The 18868-nt window shown below is 51.5% G+C and overlaps 1 protein-coding gene across 7 annotated transcripts in view; it reads left to right on the plus strand.

The window, feature by feature from the left end:
• The window catches only part of CADM1 (cell adhesion molecule 1), a 351444-nt gene extending 333133 nt beyond the window's left edge, over window positions 1-18311 (plus strand). For 5 of the 7 annotated variants that reach the window (XR_009454350.1, XM_059707810.1, XM_059707813.1 and 2 more), the window contains 2 exons: window positions 13419-13550; window positions 15448-18311. Coding sequence is in view for 6 of the 7 variants with exons in the window: in XM_059707810.1 (XP_059563793.1) it covers window positions 13419-13550; window positions 15448-15566 (251 nt within the window). In the remaining variant the exon portion in view is untranslated. Of the gene's footprint in view, window positions 1-2959; window positions 3014-13418; window positions 13551-15447 lie in introns of all 7 variants that reach the window. The other 2 variants (XM_059707809.1, XM_059707811.1) reach the window with 1 other exon arrangement.
• Window positions 18312-18868: the final 557 nt, after the last annotated feature.

Here is an 18868-nt window from a genome sequence, read left to right on the forward strand (position 1 = left end):
TGCTCCTGGGAAGAAGGGAGGACTCTGCAAAGCTGACCAAGCAGGAAGAGCAGGAGGCCTGAGCTTTTAGGTTAAAACCGGGGGCACCTGCAATCTCTCGTGGCTGGTGATGGAAGTAAGTTTCCATAGTATGCCAGGCAGCGGACATGGGCTGTAGGTAAGAGAGAGACGTCTGCTGCTTCTCACAGTGGGCGTGCTTCCTGGGACAGAGGGCTCAGGTTTTGTTTCCTAGAGGTTTCATTGGATCATTCTCTTTTGAAATTTTCTTTTTTAAAAGATAAAGGAAACTCTAATGAACTGAACCCACAAACATTCACATTTTACTTGACCTTTAATGTATTTAACTAGCTAGGATTTCTTGCTGTTACTAAGTTTTGAAATTTTCCTTAACCCAGTTTAAAAATCATAGCACTTCCAGAAGCCAGCGGTGTCCATGGCAGAGGAGGAATAAGCATGCAGAAGCTCTGTCTGAAGAGGCTGACTGTGTGCAGTGCCTTGCAGCACAGCAAGAAGCGCAATCCATGTCTCCTCAGAAGAGACCGTTGTAGTGCAGATAGTAAATTATCATGTTTGCCCCTTAAGAACTTTATTAATTGCTCAAAAAAATCCCATGGACCAAAAGTAAACTTGCACTTGTTTAACAACATTTCAAGAGACTGTTGAATAGATTTTAATGAGAAGTGATGAAAGGGCTTTAACGGTTGATACGAAAGTTTAAAGAGAAAATTCAAGATGTGCTTTCCTCCTTATTGTTAAGTTGTGAAGATCCCTTCTGAAGACTATTCTCTGCCTTATAAAACACATCTCCGTCTTCTTTGATAAAATGAGAGGTCTATAATTCTTAGCGTGGACGAAAACTACCTAAGTCACAGCAGTTTGGGGAGGTAAATTCTGCATGTCCTCACCAGCACATGCAGTGCTTCAGTAAGCTCTCCCTGATTATATTTATTCAGAAATGATCCGATTATGGCAGAGCATATAGATTCATAAAGTACAGTCGTGGTGCAAAAACAAATTTAATGCCACTGACGTAAATGACTGCCTACTTTCAGATGTAATCTGAGCAGTAGATTCCAGATGACTTGGTATATTTTAAAGTTTATGCCATTAAAAATGACAGTTTTGTCTTTAATGAGGTGTATATCAACTGTCTGTTGCTTTTTAATGGGAAACTGCATATCAATGATATTTCATAAACACATTTGTCTTTATTTTTTAAAATTAGCTTTCTACTGCTCTCTCCAAAGAAACACGCTTGAGCGGTAGCGCTACCTACCTGACACGTCCTTGTTTAAGGCGGTTCAGTGGGCGCCAGGCATGTATGTAGACGCTTTGATATTCATTGGCCACGCAGAAGTGAGGGATTAGCCTTCTGAGAAGTGCAGACTCATAATTAACTACAGAAAAGTACTTTATGTTGCCCATTTATAACAATCATTCAAATAATTGTATTCATCAGTCTTTATACAATGGATCAAGCCAATTAGAAACAGGAACACTTTCAACCAATCAGATTTCAGAACAAATGGATAGATTGCATCTTTACTCAGTGACCTCTATAATTTGTTGCATTACTCACCGCTTTCCCTTTAGTTACCTACCTCCCTAGTGGGGAGCACTCATGGATTCAAAACCTTCCTGGTGTTAATTGGCACCTGCCCTTGAATATTGGCATCAAGGCTGATGATGCGGCCACGTCTTTTGATAGCACCAGCCTAGCTGTGATAGTCATTTGGCTTGTTTAGAAAACAACTTACAAAACCCAAACTTTTATGGCCATTTTTACATGAGTGTGTCCGTTACTTTGGGTTTTCTGAAAATAGTGCCATCAGTTTGCATTGCTTGTTTCCCGAGCATTTGTTTTGGCTGCTTTTGTGCTCTGGTTGGTAGTTCACTGAGTGTTACTCCCAAATCCTTAATTCGGCAAACACTGGACATGTACTTTGTGCTTGACTACAAAAGAAGGGAAAGATGAAAAATAAACAAGATGTCCCCTCTCTTAAAGACCTTGCTATGTAATAGGTCCACGGATATCTTCAAAAGTGACAAGTCCCATTAGAGAAACATGAGCGACTTGTGTGAATTAGAGCCGTCGGGCAGACAGGACTTTAAGCAGAGCATTGAAGAGGAAGGAAAGGCCTCCAGGATTGCCCAGCATGTTGGGGTGTTTAGAAAACATAAAGCACAAGGATGGGAAGCCGTCTCCTGGCTGAGCCCCAGCCATTCCCTCTCTGCTTTGCTCTTTTAACTCAAATCAGAGCCCAGCGGAGAGCCATCACAGCTGACCGACACTGGTGGTGAGGGGGACAGGGCATGTCAAACCCCCACTGGAGTATCTCCTGACCTAACTGCTTTTTCAGCTTTGAGAGTTTTATTTTTCAAGAATACCTCTGATTTTTGAAATTTTCTTTTTTAAAACAACCATTTTGCAAATCGGATTTCCTGATGAAGGCATAGCCTGCAATCTGCAGCAAGCAGATGCTATACCATTTAAAACAAGTGCTACAACAGCTTCATAAATTGATCATAAACTGCATTTGTCAGTACTGGCAAAGGATTTCAATTTACAGTAAAATGTGAAATGAAACTCACATCAGTATGTAACATGTAAATATATTTGTATTTAAAAGCTATATCGGCATCAACAGATACAATTGGGCTTTATTTATTTTTCTTTTTTGCATGCTGTTATGAATGAGTGATTTTAGACATTCACCTTCATATTTCATGTGCTTTGAAAGTGGAGACTGAGGAATCCTTCTGCCTTGATTGTGTATCAATAACAAAATCAAATGATTGGAGAAATGTACTTACCTACGAATACATTCAAGCTATCCAAAAAGAAAGAGATGGCAAGAGATTTGGCTCATGTTTTTGAGACATTCATCCTCAGTTCTTAAGTGTTTTGTTTATGTCCCTTGAGGAATGAAAAGAAAAACGATTTGTTTTTACTTGTAAGGCCTTACTCAGTTGCCCAATTCCGCAGAAGAACTGGACAGTGAGGACCTCGCAGGTAAGGGCTAGTCATTGGGTAAGGCACTGCAGTGTCCAACCTGTGGGTGCTCTGTCCACGTCTACAAAATGCCCATTTGGTTTGTTGCGCAATCAATCGATGAGCAATTGTGGATTTTGAGACTAAAGAAAAATCAATGTTATTAACACTGTTTTCCTCCCTCCCACCTCTCTTCCCTGTGGCAGCGGCATGTATATTTCAAACGGGGGCTGATGCTATGAATGCAGTGGAGGTCAAGTCATGGTTGGGATTGTGCGCAAGCCACTCAGTTCAGTAGCTTTAATCGAAGTTTATGTCCTCGGTATATGATGGTTCAGGAGAACGTTTGTTGCATTATAAAGCACTTTAAGGATGTTGGATTATGAGGCAAGATCTCTATTTTTAAAAACTCCTATGGACCTTTTACTGCCGTGGAGTCGGTTAGAAAAGCCCTGTCATTGTATTCTTGGACGCGGGGGTGGGGAGGGACAGGACGGAAGGGGGCAACTGTGTGCACACACCGTGAGGCGAACTGATGATCCACCGCAGACCTTTCCCCGCACACTGAGCTCTTGCAAAAGTAGGTTTCATGCTGATTCCAGGATTTAGGTGTTACTAATCCAGAATAAGAAGCCTATCCTAAGGGGGGGCATTTAAAATGGTCAGAGCTAAGCCATCCCATGAGCTCCCGTCCCTGCCAGCCAGCTGCGGCTTCGTGCCCGTTTTGCTCAGTCACTTCTTGGTGAATCAGTGAGGAGCCCCTCTCATCACTGGGAGGAGCCAAGACCTGGCATTGTAGGTGCCCCACAGCCTGCTGGGAGAAGGCTCCGGGCTGCCCTTCAGTGCAGCTCCCTTGAAGAGCTGGTTGTTGAGGTAAAGCATTAAATGCAGGCCCCACCCAGGGGGAGGAAGCCAGCACCCACCACCAGTCCTTCCAGAGGCCCTGTAAGTATTGCCTCCTCTGCTTCTGCCAGCCCCCAGGAGGCCTCCAGTTTCCTGTTAGGGGGCGCATCTCAGTTGGAGCTTAGCTGTCGGATGTGTCCTGGAGTGCGAGCTCCAGGACATGCCGGCCTCGCTCCCTGCTGTGTGCCTGCCCCATAGTATGCCCACAGTGGGATAAGACACGTGGATGGGTTAGTGAGTTCCAAACCCCAGTGAATTTACAGAGATAAGTACACAGAAGATTGAGAAGACAACCAGCCCATCAAGGAAGTGCTTCTTTTTTGCCTCTCAGCTGTTGTCTCTTTGGAAAAGTTGCAAACACCTTAACGTGAGTTTCTGTTAAAATGAGAGGAGACAAGTCCTCCCTGCGTAGATGGCAATGCAGCCGTGAGGGGTCGCTGCCTCGGTCTGTGCCACTCCTCCTGAGAACACCGACACCGTGGCCGTGGCCGTGGCGTTTGGACCTTCTCAGGGTCCTAAGAAAGGCCGCGTTCTCTGTCCCTGACCCTCTTGGATATTAGCCACACGAGCATCCTTGCAGAAGTCGTGTTTCTCCTCTAGGAGAATGGGATGAGGTAGCCACTTCCCCTTCCCCACCGCATCCTCAATGAAGGACTGTTCTGGGTCTCGGTGCCGCACCGAGTCAGGCGCTGCCCTGCTGCCATTCTCTCAATCACCCCCAAGTCAGGAGCAATAAACCAACAACTGTTGGTGTTCATCATAACGCGGTTACATTAATCACGGCACTGCTCCCTCCCCGCCTCCAGGAGCGCTGCCACCCTGCCGCTCAGGAGCCGGGCCTGCTGAACACCGCCGTCCATCAGGCGCCAGGCTGCCTTTGCATCTGGCTTGATGAACTAATCAAAAACGGATTAGCACCTTCGTTCAAAGGGGATGCTGATTAATCAATTACTATTGATTGTGAGCTTGACTTCGCTCAGCAGCAAAGAGACATCTGAAGGGGCAAAAAACAACCAATAAAAATTGAGCAGCTGTCATACCGTTTAAATTTATTAAAACAAAATACATTATTTTTTATGAAGCTGTCTTGAAATGGGTCAGTGAAGGGGAGCATATTGATTGAGAAAGGATGAACTTCTCAAATTTCTGTAGCCTAGAGACTGAATTCAATTATAATACAAGACAAACAGGTTAACACCTGCCTTAAACAGTCCATCAATAAATTAGAGTAGGTGTTGCCCGCTTAATGCTAAACTGTGGTAATGAATCATATTTCCATTCATTCCCGCTCTATCTCGGTGGAAATTTCATTCTTTTCTTAATATGGATAAATGTTATATTCTGCATTTTCTTCAAAATGATAGTCTGTCTCCACCCCCCCCCTCCCTACTCAGCACCATCTCCTCAGCTCACGACCGTTTCCTAAGCAACACGGGGCTCCTCCTCACCCAGTGAGCCCGTGGCCTGTCTGGTGCCTCTGCATTAAGCGTTGTGCTTGTGTAGCTCCGCGAGTGTTGACACAGACCTGGGAGCTTCCACAGGTTGGCTTTGAGCCCTTCTGCTTGCTTTGTGCGTGTTAACTTGACAAGAGTTTTTAATTGTTTTATCAGTTACATCTGGTGACAGCTGGTGGTCATTGCCCCCCACGTGGAGTAGAGTAGCTTTAAGCCTCTTTTCCTTCCGTTTTATTCTAAAACTTTTAAAAAATGTCTCCAACTGCCGCAGCCATGGCCGGGCCTGGGGGTCTATGGAGTGGAGTGTGGCGGCCAGCGCTCCGTGTGCCGAGAGCAGCCCACCAGCCTTCTGCTTTGCAGCAAAGGCGTGGCCGGGAAGTTCCAGAGCTGCATGCTTCCCCCAAACGCTTCCTCAGCTCCCGCCCTACACACGAGAGCGTGATCTGGAAAAGTCCTACAGCGTCTCCCTCGCACTCCATAGCAGCGTGTGGGTAGAGGCACGTTCTAAATGGCTTTGATAATCCAGCCAGGTGTTTAGATAATGGAAGCATTTAAAGGTCTTTGGATCCAGGTGATGTTCTGAGCTGGGATACATGACGGTCTGGTTAGTGTGACTGTGTTGTGAGGGACTCTTAACTAGCCCCCACCCAACGTGTGCCTCAGATTGGGCAAATAGGCGGTTCCTTTTCACTGGTGGACTTGCAGTGTTGGTGATAAGACAGCCAGAGCCAGCTGGGCTGGGCTGGGCTGTGTAGACGCAGGCAGGGTCTGCCCCATTAACGTAAAATGTGTCATTGTTTACTCATATGTATACAGTATTTACAGCTTAGCAAGCTCTCACATATATCGATGATCTCATTTGTTCTTCATTCACTCAACACAACTGTTTGAGCTCCTGGCACGTGCCAGCTCTGAGCTGGGCTCCAGGGATGCAGCCGTGAGCGAGCCCAGCAGAAGCTGGAGCTGCCGCAGACCCCACGCGCAGTCAGGGTTGGTGGGAGACAGGCTCAGAGCACAGGAAACCCGTGGCCAACACTGAAGGAGACAGAGCCACAGCGGGACAGGAGAGTGAGTGTGGGCTGGGGAGGGAGGCCAGCCACACAGCTCACCCTTGGAGGGGAGGCCCTTGGGACAGAAAGAGTGGGCCAGGACGGGCCAGACGTGGGAAGGTTTTCGGGAAAAGCCTGAAGGTTGTTCATCTCAGCGCACAGACGAGGAGCCTGGCTCCCGAGGTTACATGACTCACTCCGAGACCCTGAGGATTTGAACGCCTGGCTCCTCCTGCCTCTAGGAGATGGGGCTGGTTTGGAGCGGGCTCCCTCCCTGGGAATTCCTCTGCTCTGGGGCCTTGGGAATCCTTTTCCTCTTGGGCCCTTTTCAATCCAGTCTGTGCTTCCAGGACATGAGGAGAGAGAGTCAGGTCCTCCAGACCCATCAGCTGGAGAGTCACGTGCTGACTTCCCTGGGTGGTCTCTCCCAGCATTAAATCCAGCTTCTCCCTTCAAAGCCCTGACTCTCCTAAACCATGGGATTCGTTTCCCACTGAGATGGTGCTAAATGCCATGGGATAGTGCTTGATTGCAGAGGTTAAACCTGTAGATTCCCTTACTTTAAAATTCCATTTAGTACAAGGCGTAGCTGACCAGTCATGGCCCGCCCGCACCAGCTGGCCCATGGTGCCCTCACAGTGTGACTTGGATCCTCATCTTATTGCTGATCTTCCCATGATCCAACATGCTGCTGTTTCCCCCGCTGGGAGGAGGGAGAGCATCAGACAGGAACTTCTCCAAATTAAAAAGTTGGGGGACTACAAGGCAGACTGCGAAGTCCAGCTCTGCAGGCTGGACACTGCATTCGGGTGACTTCACCGTATTCATTAATCCATCCTCACCCCCCAATGTCCGAGGTCCACGGAAGCATCTTTCTCCAGAGAGAGATTCTAGCGGGAAATGTGCCCTTGAAAAGACTCCACAGTCCTGTCCTCTTGAGCAGATGTGTCCTCCTTCAAGGAGAACTCTCATCCCACCCTCAGCGCCCTCCTGGTGCTTAAAATGGAAAAGGCGTTGCCCTCGAAGCCCTGTTCCTGAGACCGCAGAGCGGGCTCCGGGCGCCTCTCTGTCTCTGGGTGCGCTGGCGCTTGGGGGACTCCTATTGCACAAGGTCATCCCCACGCCGCTTAGATTGCATCAGTTCACTTGAGGAGGGAGAGAAGCGGATATTGAGAACCCACTTGTTCCTGGGTGTAGCTGACAACTAGTCCTGAATACCCAGCACTCGGGGGGTTCACCTGAAGCATGACTAGGTGGCCTTCCGCCGCCAGGCTGCAGCCTTGGCACGGCAGGAGAGCTGGCCACAGTCCCACGTGCTGTTCTGCGTAGGAAAGGGCGTGGTGACTTCAGCGGGGCAGGGGTTAGGGCATCTCACCAGCAGAAAACAGTGCCGAGTGTGCGGTACCCCCCTTACCCCAAAGAGCGGATAGACGTTGGCCTTGAATCAGTGGTTAAGAACTGAATGGAGCCTCCGCCTTTAAGAGGACGGGCTTGAACGTGGCAGACCCTCCGAGTGCCTCTGCCCGACCAGCCCTGGCCGGGAGGCTGGCACATCAGCAGCACGCAGAGTCCCCAACAGCCCCGGGAAATGTGTGGTGTGCTCAGGGCTCAGAGTAGCCGACAGACCACCTATGTCACACAACAGTGACGAAGCCCAGCCTCTCCCTGATGGCAGTGTGCTTTCCTGGGGACCCCACAGGAGGTGGGGCCATGTGTCTCCCCGGATCGGCCACGCAGGCCAGTTTCTGGAGGCCGGCGCAGGCCGGAAAAGCTACGCGCCGGATCCTGCTCGCTGGGTGCGGTGTTCTCACCCAGATGAGCACGCACTGAGCCCTGGGCTCACCACGCGGGGCGGCTGCACACAGTTCCTTTGGAATGTGAGTGTAGCCGCAGGGACACCGCATGAGTGAGACGCAGCTGAAGGGGTGTGAGGCGATGCGGTGCCGGGACACTGGAGGGGGCTTCCTGTTTCCCTGCCCTGCACGACTCCGCCCGTTCACTCTGAGGAGAGGAAGGTTACTGCACGGCGGCCAGTGCGCCCAGTGAGTATGCACATCGTAATGGGCGAGCTGGGCACGTGCTGGATGCATTTACTGCTCTCTGACAAGAGGGAATTAAATGTCAGGAGGATTTGTAGCCTCTGTAATTGAATTGGTGCTGAGAAAAGCAAATCTTGAAGAAGAATAACATATTAGGATTAGCAAATAAGGTGGCATTTTGTCAGTGGCGCCATTCAGTGTGTTGCCCTTCGGTAATAAAGTTGTGCTTTTCGAATGCACACTTGTTTTTGTTGTCGTGGCGGGAGCTGCGATAGGTGACGGATAGGTGACGAGAATGAGCAGCTCCGTGATTCAGATGGTGCCCGGCTTTTTGGGTTGTTTTGTTTTGCCTTTGAGGCCAGATTTTGTTTTTGCGAGAGATTAGGGAAATCCACTGCCAGGCTTTCTCTTTTTTCCAACAAGAAGTCGCAAGTGCCACCCTGATTGTTAAGCTGCTTCTGAGGTAGACTCATCCCCCTCCAGCCCTCGGGAGCGGAGACAGCCTTTCCCTCCCAAACTCCGGGTCTCAGAGTTTTCCATTAAACTGACCCATCCAGCACGTCTCCGGGCTCGGAGGCGGGACTAAGCCAGGGACAGAACTGTTGCAAAAAGCCAGCGGTTCGGACTCTCCTGCAGCCCCCGCGGGTGAGGAGGCCTGGAGGTGGAGCAGCTGACGTGTTCGGTAAATTCAAGTAGGAGGCCTGATGTCTTCAGAAGCTGCTAAGGTCGGTGTGACCGCGGAGAGAACAGATGGCGCGCTTAAGGGGAGTGTCTGCTCCCCGAGTTTTCAGGGTGCCTCTAGCCCGAGCGGGACCGTCCCGGTGGGAAGGAAGCAGCCCTGTGTGGGACTGTGGACTCGTTACCGTGTCGGCCCCTCGGAGGTGGAAGACTTGGTATCCTTTGCAAGGTGCCAGGGTGCCAGGTCCCCGTGTGCCAGGAGCTAGTCTGGGGTGTCCTGGCCCTTCCCTGGCTCCCTGCGGCTCTCACAGACCATGGTTGTGGCGGATTATGTTCCGCAGCCTCGACCAGACCACAAAGTAGCCACAGACGCCGGGGCCTGGGGGCAGCGCGGCTCTAACACGGGCAGCGGCTCTGGCTGCGAGGAGCGGTGAAAGGCAGCCGGAGAGGGGAGCCCCGGGAGGGGGACACTGCCCCCCACCGGCGCCACTTTTCTTGTCAGGCCTGGGAGGCAGGGCCTTCATGGCTCCCGCACAGTGCCCCGGGGAATGGGCGGTTGGTTGCCTGGCCCGAGGGAAAGTCTGAGCAGCCTGGCCGGCCCTCCTGGGAGTTCCTTTGAAACAGGTTGTCCTTTCCATCTCTGAGGCCAGTGCGAGGCCCCGTGGTGGGAGCTGTGGCCACACCGGGGGAGCCCGCAGAGCTTCTGTCAGCAGCTTATGGACGCTCCCCAGGACCTCGGTGGTCAGCTCTTTCCCAAAAGGAAAGCTAACTGGGCATGCTCATCCGTCCGTGGGGTCCATCCCAAGAGACCGGGTGACACTGAGGCGCAGACAGGACTGCAGGCCGGACAGTGCCACACCGTGTGGGCACGCACGCCAGGCAGACACCAGGCTCGGTGACAGCCTGTCACTTGCGGTCCTGATGGGATTCTCCACTCGGCGACCACCCTCGTGCTCGCTCTGCGGGGTGGGAGCCCCTGTGCACCCTGTGCACACGCTCCGCGGCACTGCGGCTGCAGGACAGCAGAACTCAGCCCCGAGTGCGGCGCCAGCCCCTCCTCCTGGGAGGGAAGCACATCGTCCGCTAGACGACAAGAGGGCTGTTGGCCGAGGAGCAGGTTTTATAAACGTTAGCTTTCCCGCGTGGGAGCCAGGCAGCGGGAGAGCCCACCTCTTTGGCTCTCTGTTCCGCCTCATTGAGCAAAGGAGCCAGACCTGGGAGCACGTCCCCAGGAAAGCAGGCGGCTGTGGCCTGAGTGGAAGTGACCCCAAGAGGAGCAGGATCTGTGGGTGACGGTGGGAGGCACAGACATGCCCGAGTTCTCACTGAGAAGTGGCTTCTGGGGCCCGCCAGACCCTTTCACGGTCGGGATCTCCTTCAGCTCCAGGTTTCATCTGACTCATCAGCCCAGGGCCTCTGAGTGACGGCTTGTGCTGCTGCTGCTGCCTGAGCGAGGCACCAGCCCCGGGTGCCCGGCCACAGTGCCCCGGCCTCGGGCGCAGGCACTCCTCCCACCTGGTGATAGGTGACCAGCGCTCACCTGCTGCTCGGCCACCGTGGGTGCGTCCATGGCACCGAGAACTCTCCTCCCGGGTCCACTCATGGAAACAAAGGAAAGCGTGAGATGAGGCTGGGACAGCCCCGCTCTTCTTAGGGGCGCCCAGCACGCCGCCACCTGCCGGTGGGCAGGAAGCCCGGTGGGTGTGGTGGGGGGAGGCATGAGGAGCTCCCAGCCCGCAGTGTCTCCTGGGAATGAAACATCACCACCTTCTGTGTCCATTGGCAGTGACGGGAGGCGGTGGTGAACCTTCCGATCTGAGTATCAGAAGCGAGCGGGAGCCTTCGCCCTCATAGGCAAGCGTCTGCCATGTGCATGGCCTGGAGGGCGGGAGGAGAGGTGGCACCAGGTGTGGATGTGGGCAGCGATGGAGCAGCCCGAGCTCCGGCGGTTCCAGCGTCACAGGGAGCAAAGGCCAAATGACTCGTGTGGGCTGAAGAAATGAAGGCCACGGACGCTGCCCAGGAGGGGCTCGTTTTCCTTTATCAAGAGCTCTCTCTCGTGTGCGGGCTCGCTCTCTTTTCCTGGCTTCTAGAACGTTCCTGTGCCTCGGCATGGAGAGGCAGTCTTCTCCACACGGGCCAGGTCTGCACTGGGTCAGCCATCGACGCTGCTCTCTGCTGTGCCCGGGCGGGCCCTGCCTTCCCCTCTTGCCTCAGTGCCTGGCACCCTCTCCTCATGGCCAGAACCACCTCGCTTCCCTCGCCAGGGCTAAGACCCGGAGGTAGCTGAGAGGCCCTCATGTGGCATTCGCCCCCAAGCTCCTGGCAGTTGGAGATGAGTTCATTCTCGTTCCCACAGACCCCTGACTTCGACAGCTCCCCGAGGAAGTCACAGTTCGCTGGCTTTCCTGTCGTTTTTGTCTCCCTATGAGCAGTTTGAATCGGTGCCATTGGGGCGAGAGTCTCCGGTGTGTAAACATAGCCCCCTAGCAGGTGCCAGCATCCAGGGGCATCCCAAGGGCAGTGCTCCCCTTCAGCCAGCTCTGGTGTCCCCTGGATGTTTCCGTGGCCGAGTTCTGCCTGGTTGAAGTGACTTCTGGCGTCTGCACTAGGCAGCACTTTGGCCGGGAGGGGTTCCTCTCCCCCGATTTCGGGCCCAGCTCGTTAGACACGGTGCCGGAGGGGCTGGCACGTGGCGGGCGGGCTCACCAGCTGCTGCACCTGCACTGTCTCTGCTCCACGTCAGCGCATCCCCTGTGGTCCTGGGCGGCCACCGTGGCTCTCGTTCGGCGTTTCTGTTTGGAGTTGGGTTTGGGGTTTTGTCGTCCTTTCGGAGGTAACTTAATGAAACACTTGAAATACTTCATTTTAAAATTTAAGCTCTTTTAATTAAAGCCCTTTCTATAGACCCCCTTGGTCAGGAGTTATTTCCCCACGCCCTTCAGTACTTAATCTCAGCGCAGAATTGGAAATATCGATGGAAAGTGTAAATCATGCCTCCTGCTGAAAGCGTGGTATCAGGTTTCGGCTCAAAAGAGCACCATTACCTTTAGCTGTCACGGATCTGTACACTTGATCGATAAACTTCAAATATTATTAGAGGTGGAGGCTTCAGAGATTTGCTCTGTTCTTTGCCGAGAGTCCGAGATAAATCTTTCTTAAAAATGGACTTGGATCTGCGCTCTCGGTCTCCATTCCTCAGGCGTCCAGCAGCTGCAGGGACAGATTTATAGGCCATGTGCTGCTTGTACTGAAAGATTTAAATGGTAAATCCTTCACATATGACTTCACAAATCATGTAAAGTTAAAAGATTTTTACCGTTTCTGTTGCTGCTGTGCTTAAATTGTAAGGTACAGCTAGTAAATCATTTTAATGGAGGTGTCGTACTTGACTCAATAAAAAAAGAAAGACAATGGTTTAGCTTCCACTCCAAAATGTTAATGTATTAATCAACGGGAGAATAATTGTTTTTTACTACATTATAAATCCTGGGTGCCATTAGGATTTCAGCAAGGGGCGATGCAGCCAGTCCTAAATTAAAATTGTTTACCTTGCCATCCATCCATCCCGCACGGCCATCGCTCACTCGGGTCCTTTCCACGCTGTTCCCCAGCCAAGCGCGTCACTCCTCCATCGGAAGAAGACATCCGAGGGAGTGATGTTATGAAGGAGAATTAATTGTGTTGTGGAGTGCTAAATTAATAAAATAGGAGCCGTCTGTGGCGACGGACCATCATTCCTCGCTGTCTTTCTGGAATAGGTCTTTAGGTTTTAGATTGAGGCTTCCTCCCTCACACATCCTCCAGGGAGCAAGCGTGCCACTTGTCTTTAGTCTCATAATCCTGTTTATCTCTAGGCAGCTGTGGCTTGGAGCGCCTCACTTTGCCTGTGCCTGTGCCCAGCAGAGATTAAGACACTGGGCGGCCCGCCTCCCTCCACAGCTCCCGTTACTGCCGAAAGGTGCCATCCGCTCCGAGCGAGCGCCCTTGGCCAGGGCGGCCGCCCTCGTGGAGCGGCACCTGGGCAGATAGTGTGAACGCTCAGAGCAGCCAGGGCGATGGGCCCTTCCTTCCCCCGCTCCCTGCCTGAGCTGTTCCAGGCGCATTAGCGCCCCGAGAGGCTCTAGGGAAATGGCCTGTGGCCGAGGGGCCAGGGCAGCACTGGCCAGCCCAGGCCGTCCCGCCTGTCGCTCCTCCCACCTCCGGGTTGCTCTCGCTGACTCCTGCGGCCCTGCAGGCCGTGTCCCCGGGGCGTCTGGTGTCTGCAATGGGCGCTACATCCCTCTCCTCTTCTGACCCACAGACTCCCGGGCAGGTGACGAAGGCTCCATCCGGGCCGTGGACCACGCCGTGATTGGCGGCGTCGTGGCTGTGGTGGTGTTCGCCATGCTGTGCTTGCTCATCATTCTGGGGCGCTACTTTGCCAGACACAAAGGTAAGCAGGTGCCTGGCCGGGCGGGGCCTCGTGCCCCGCCGCCCACATCCGGGGACTTGGCAAGGTTGTCCTGGATAGGCAGTTAGGGTGATGTGGCCGCATGGCCTCTGTGAGTCCTGAAATGGAGAGGGAAAGAAAGAAAATGTAGCAGCTGCTGATTAGGACTCTGAGAGTTGATGAGTAGCAAGCACTCCTTGATTTGGGTTTTCTCTAAATATAAAGCTTTATAGATTGTTACTCTACAATCCATAATTGGGGACAGAGGGAAAACCACAGTCGGGGCGGGTGTGTGAGGTGGGGGTGAACCACACCGACATGGAGAGAGAACGCCCGTGACCTACAGCTTCCGGGGGCGAGTGTGCTGGCTCCACACCTGCCCCAGGCTCAGGTCGCCTGCCCACAGTGGCCAGAACACCTCCTTGGTTTGGTGTGCCTGGAAAGCCACATCAATATGTATTTTTTAGATTATCAGTGCAATTGATGCAAATTGCCATGAATCACACACTTACCGGCTATGCAGTCTGGATGGGCCTCCCCCTTTCCAGCGCTTTCCTCCTGCCCCGCTGCTCTGACCCCCCTCCCCCTGGGTAATTTATTCCTCCTCCTCTTCGTCCGCCCCTGTCTCTCAGCCGTTTTCCTTGGTGCTGTGCAATGCGCTTGTGGGGCTTCCGATAGATGGACTCAGCGCTTGCACACCGCTCGCTTGTGGAACTTGCGTTTGGAGAGGGTCCCTTAGCTCAGCAGTGGAAGTCCAAGGTCCTTGACAACGCCTGCAGGATCCAGAGTGCCCGTCTCAGGCGTGAAGCTGCTTGGGGTCTCGGGGCTATGCCTGCATCACCCTCTGCTCACGCCCAGGAGCAGACTGGCCGAGAGCCCGCCGCCTCTCGAGGCTGGGCCAGGAAGTCAGGCCAGAGAGCAGGGCAGAGGTCTGCGCTCGGCTGGGGAGAGCGAGGGGAGAAGCAGAGGAAGGAGGGCCCCAGGGGGACACTGGCTGCCTGCCTTCTCAGACTTGTCACTCGGGAAACCTGAAAGCAATGGGTTTTGTTGTGTTTTTTTACCTAAGAGTTTCTATGAAGACAGTGTATAGTGGGAGCAGGGCTATTTGATTATGACATAGGCAGTGTAGGCCTATGTCATCACATACTTTCTCCATGTAAACTCCTGGGACTTGGTGAGAAGAGTGTCACCAACTTTGTACCGTCCTGTCTGTTGTCACTATGAAGTGGCCGTGCCAGTTAGCAAATCCATGAATCTGGGTCCGGTTAGGGTTGCTGTGAGAGAGACTCGCCCGCAGCTTAAGGCAGACCCAGCCTTGACGAACGTCAAGCTAGTTCTGCACCTGCGACCCACCTGCAGCAGAAGCAGGAGCCAGTCAGACACCCTGGCGCGTGCGAGCTCATTCTCACTCCCAGAGGCACCAGAGACCATAGAGACAGGAGGCCAGGTTCGCTGGACGACTCGAGGTGGCAGTGACGTCATCAGGGCCCTAATTCATCTATTGGCTAATTGCTCTTTCTTGCTTTGGTCCTTAATCGTGTCTGTGCATATACCTGGTCATTGGTCCGGGCGTTGCTGTGTATGTGTTAGCCAGCAGCTCTCCAGCTTCTGCATTTTTAGCTCCCACTCACGTCTTCCTCTGCCGCATCCCCTGGTCATCATCACTGCTCTAATGTCTCATTTGCCGAATTATATCGCAGCGGTTCAGTCGGCGTGGTGCCTTTGGAGCCCCGGATCCCCATTTGTCTCACCCACCCCGCTCTCTCCTCCGGTTGTTTTCTCCCCTCTGCTGCCTGCACTCCACTGCGCTGATGATGGCCACAAAGCCAGTTGCCATCTCTGTACCACTTGACACAGAGGCCATCAGACAGTCACGGTGCTTTACCCCTTCATCTTGCAGGTACATACTTCACTCATGAAGCCAAAGGAGCCGATGACGCAGCAGACGCAGACACAGCCATAATCAATGCAGAAGGAGGACAGAACAACTCCGAAGAAAAGAAAGAGTACTTCATCTAGAGCAGCCTTTCCTTTCCATGAGGTGTCCCGCTGGCCCTATTTAGATGATAAAGAGACAGTGATATTGGAACTTGAGAGACATTCGTGTGATTTTTTATGAATGGGTGGAAAGGCGCGAGACCTGGAAGGCTTGGGATTTGCTGTATAAAAAAAAAAAATGTTCTTTGAAAAGTACACTCTGCTGATTGACACCTCTTTTTTTGTGTTTTTTGTTTTTTTTTTTAAATTTTATTTCCTCCTACCAAGTCAAACTTGGATGCTTGGGTTTAGTTTGGGTAGATTGCAGAAAATTCTGTGCCTTGTTTTTTGTTTGTTTGTTGCGTTCCTTCTTATTCCTCTTTGTGCGCATTTATTTTTCAAAAGATGTTTTGATTTTTTTTTTTTTAAATCTCCGATTTTGGAATTTGCCTGCTGGGATTCCTTAGAATCTTCCCCCCTTCCCCTTATTTTGCTATTGTTTTTACTTTTTTTGTTTATTGCTGAAGTAACTGCTTTGTGTTCAAAATTCAGTTTCATAAAAGGAGAACCAGCACAGCTTGGATTTCATAGTTCAGAACTTAGTGTATCCATATGCATTCTTCTCTGTTGTTGTAAAGATTTGGGTGAACAAACAATGAGAACTCTTTGCTGCTGCCCATGTTTCAGATACGTAGAGCAGTGAAGACTAGAAACGTAGACTGTGATTCAGAAACTGTTCTGTTTGCTGTGGAACTACATTACTGTACAGGGTTATCTGCCAGTGAGGTGTGTCGCAACAAGGTGGAATCTGTCTTTCCTCTGTGTCTGTAGACGGCTCCGTGTAGCTCCCCCACACTGCCCAGAGCGTGGGCTGGAAAGAGCTCCTCTTTTCGTGCCCTCACAGACCTGACAGGGAGGGCCGTTCCTTTGTGTAAGCGGACAAATGTGAGTTGCCACAGGAGGGGACACAGGGCGGGGGAGCGATAGTTCTGCTCTGGTTGTTTCTGTTCCAAATGATTCCATCCACCTTTCCCAGTCGGCCTTACTTCTCACTAATTTGTAGGCAAGAGCAGGTCGGTGCGATGGGAGCATGACTGAATGGGACAGGTCTTCCCTTTGTGCTCAGCCCGGAAGGGGGTGGATGTGGCCTGCATGTACTGTATATTACAGATATTTGTCATGCTGGGATGTCCAACTCAAACCCGTGTGAAACTTTCCTTCCTTCAGATCAGGCTCGACAAAGGCAGGAGGTCCAGAAGGAGGCCAGTCCTCACGCTGGTCTGCGTGGACCTCCGTTCCCAAAAGGTCAGAGCAGAGGTGGGGAGCCGCATGCAGGGCTTTTCAGTTACTTAATCAAAACTCAAATGTGAGTGTTTTTATCTTTTTACCTTTCATACACTAGCCTTGGCCTCTTTCCTCAGCCTTAAGAACCATCTGCCAAAAAATTACCAATCCTCGCATGACAGCAGCCATAGTGCATAGCTACTAAAGAAGCCACCGGAGGGCGTCGTGGGCGGAGCCTGGGGGAAGGGGAGGAGTCAGTTCTCTACATTTTCTAAAGGCAGGTATGTCTAGGAACCTAGAAGTAGTCCTGAAGGATAGAGACAAAACTCTTACCAGGCGTCTTGGTAAGGCCCCAGACTCCAGAACGCAGTCCCTATAGAAAGATGGCATCAAAAAAGATAGATCTATATATATATAAATATATATTATATAACATTTTCAGTGAGTAACTTTGGATTTTGCAAGGTGCATTTTTACTATTGTTACATTATGTGGAAAACTTACGCTGATTTATTTAAGGGGGAAAAGTGTCAACTCTTTGTTATTTGAAAGCGTGTTTATTTTTCTTGTCTTTACTTTAACCTTTGATAGAACCATTTGCAGTACGGGGCCTTTGGGAGCGGGCTGGCTCGAAAGAGGAGATCCCCCGGGCAGCTCTGTCTCCCTCTCCCGTCCAGAGGCACTAACCCAGACAAAGGCCACAACCAACGTCCCTTTTCCACGGAATTTTATAACGTGCAGCTCTCTCCCGAGCCCCTAGCTCCCATCCTGACCTAGCGTGACCAGATCAAAGGGTGAGAATCATTGGCATGTTGTCGACAGGGTTTTTTCAGTCATTCTTTTGAGGAAGATAAAAAAACGAAACGTAGCATCGCTCACAGAATTGGCATCTCCGTTTTGGGACCTCCCGTCTTTCTGTTTTGAAAAGTGTACAGTAGTGCAGTGTTCCTGATGTAACTTTATGGCTTACAATGTTGACATGTCTCAGGTCCATGTGTTTTGATTGGTGTTTTCCGTCTCAGGTAGATCGCTAAGTGTAGGCCCCACACATTGGAAAAAAAATAAAATAAAACCAAGCAAAAACAGGAAATTCTGGACTTTAGTTGTATATTGGTTCATGTATTTTTCTTAAGTATACAGTGCACTGTTTGAAATGTATTGTTGAGTATTACTTTGTACAGGTCGGTCACTTTTTTTAGAGTGAAGAAAGAACAAACTTGTTTTTTGTGTTTTTTAAAGGAATATAAAATAATGAAGGATGTACAATTGATGCCAAATAAGCTTGTTCTTTAGTCACACCGACGTCCTATCTCCCTCTAGGCCAGTTCTGTTGCTAAGGTGTCCATGGACGGTGTTACGGTGTAAGAAACTCCATATCCATATGTTCCCATTCGCATTTTGTATTGGTTCATGTATACCATTTTTACAAAAGAAAAAAAAAGAAAAAAAGAAGTACTATAAAATATCTGTCTTCTTAATAAAAAAATTAATGTTACAAAGTGATCCTTTAATCTCATTATGAACTTTTTAATGGACGTTTCGCGGGCCCTGGTCCGGCTTTCTCCTCAGGACCTCGCGGACCGGAGCAGCCGCAGGCGCTGGGAAATCTGCCGGCCGGTTGCTCTGATCCGATTCCTCCCGCTTCCTCCGCTCATCCTTCCTGTCCTTGTTCTCTCCTCCCCTCAGTGGCCAGGTGGGCCAGGTGCCTGGCAGCGCGGATCAGCGGTTTGTGCAGGTGCGGGATGCAGAGGCGGGCCAGCTGGGACAGGCACGCCCTCCGTGGACCCGCTCCCCCACCCCACCCCCACCCCCAGTTTCCCTGTGTTGGCTGCTCCACCTGTCTCTTCTTTGGGATTCTGTGTCTTAATAATTCATTCATTTCAAGTTCTCTCCTTTAACGGAAAGACTCGCTGCGGAGGACTGGCCGGCCGGCCACCCAAGATCACTCTCACTTGCTGTCTAGGCTGCGGGGACTCCGGCCGGTGCACTGCGCGCTCCAGTCTGTCCTTGCCTTGCAGGCCGGAGGGAGCCATGGCTGGGCTCCCGGGACTGAGCGCGGA

This window comes from Myotis daubentonii, chromosome 9 (genome assembly GCF_963259705.1).
Source record: "Myotis daubentonii chromosome 9, mMyoDau2.1, whole genome shotgun sequence".
Lineage (NCBI taxonomy): Eukaryota > Metazoa > Chordata > Mammalia > Chiroptera > Vespertilionidae > Myotis > Myotis daubentonii.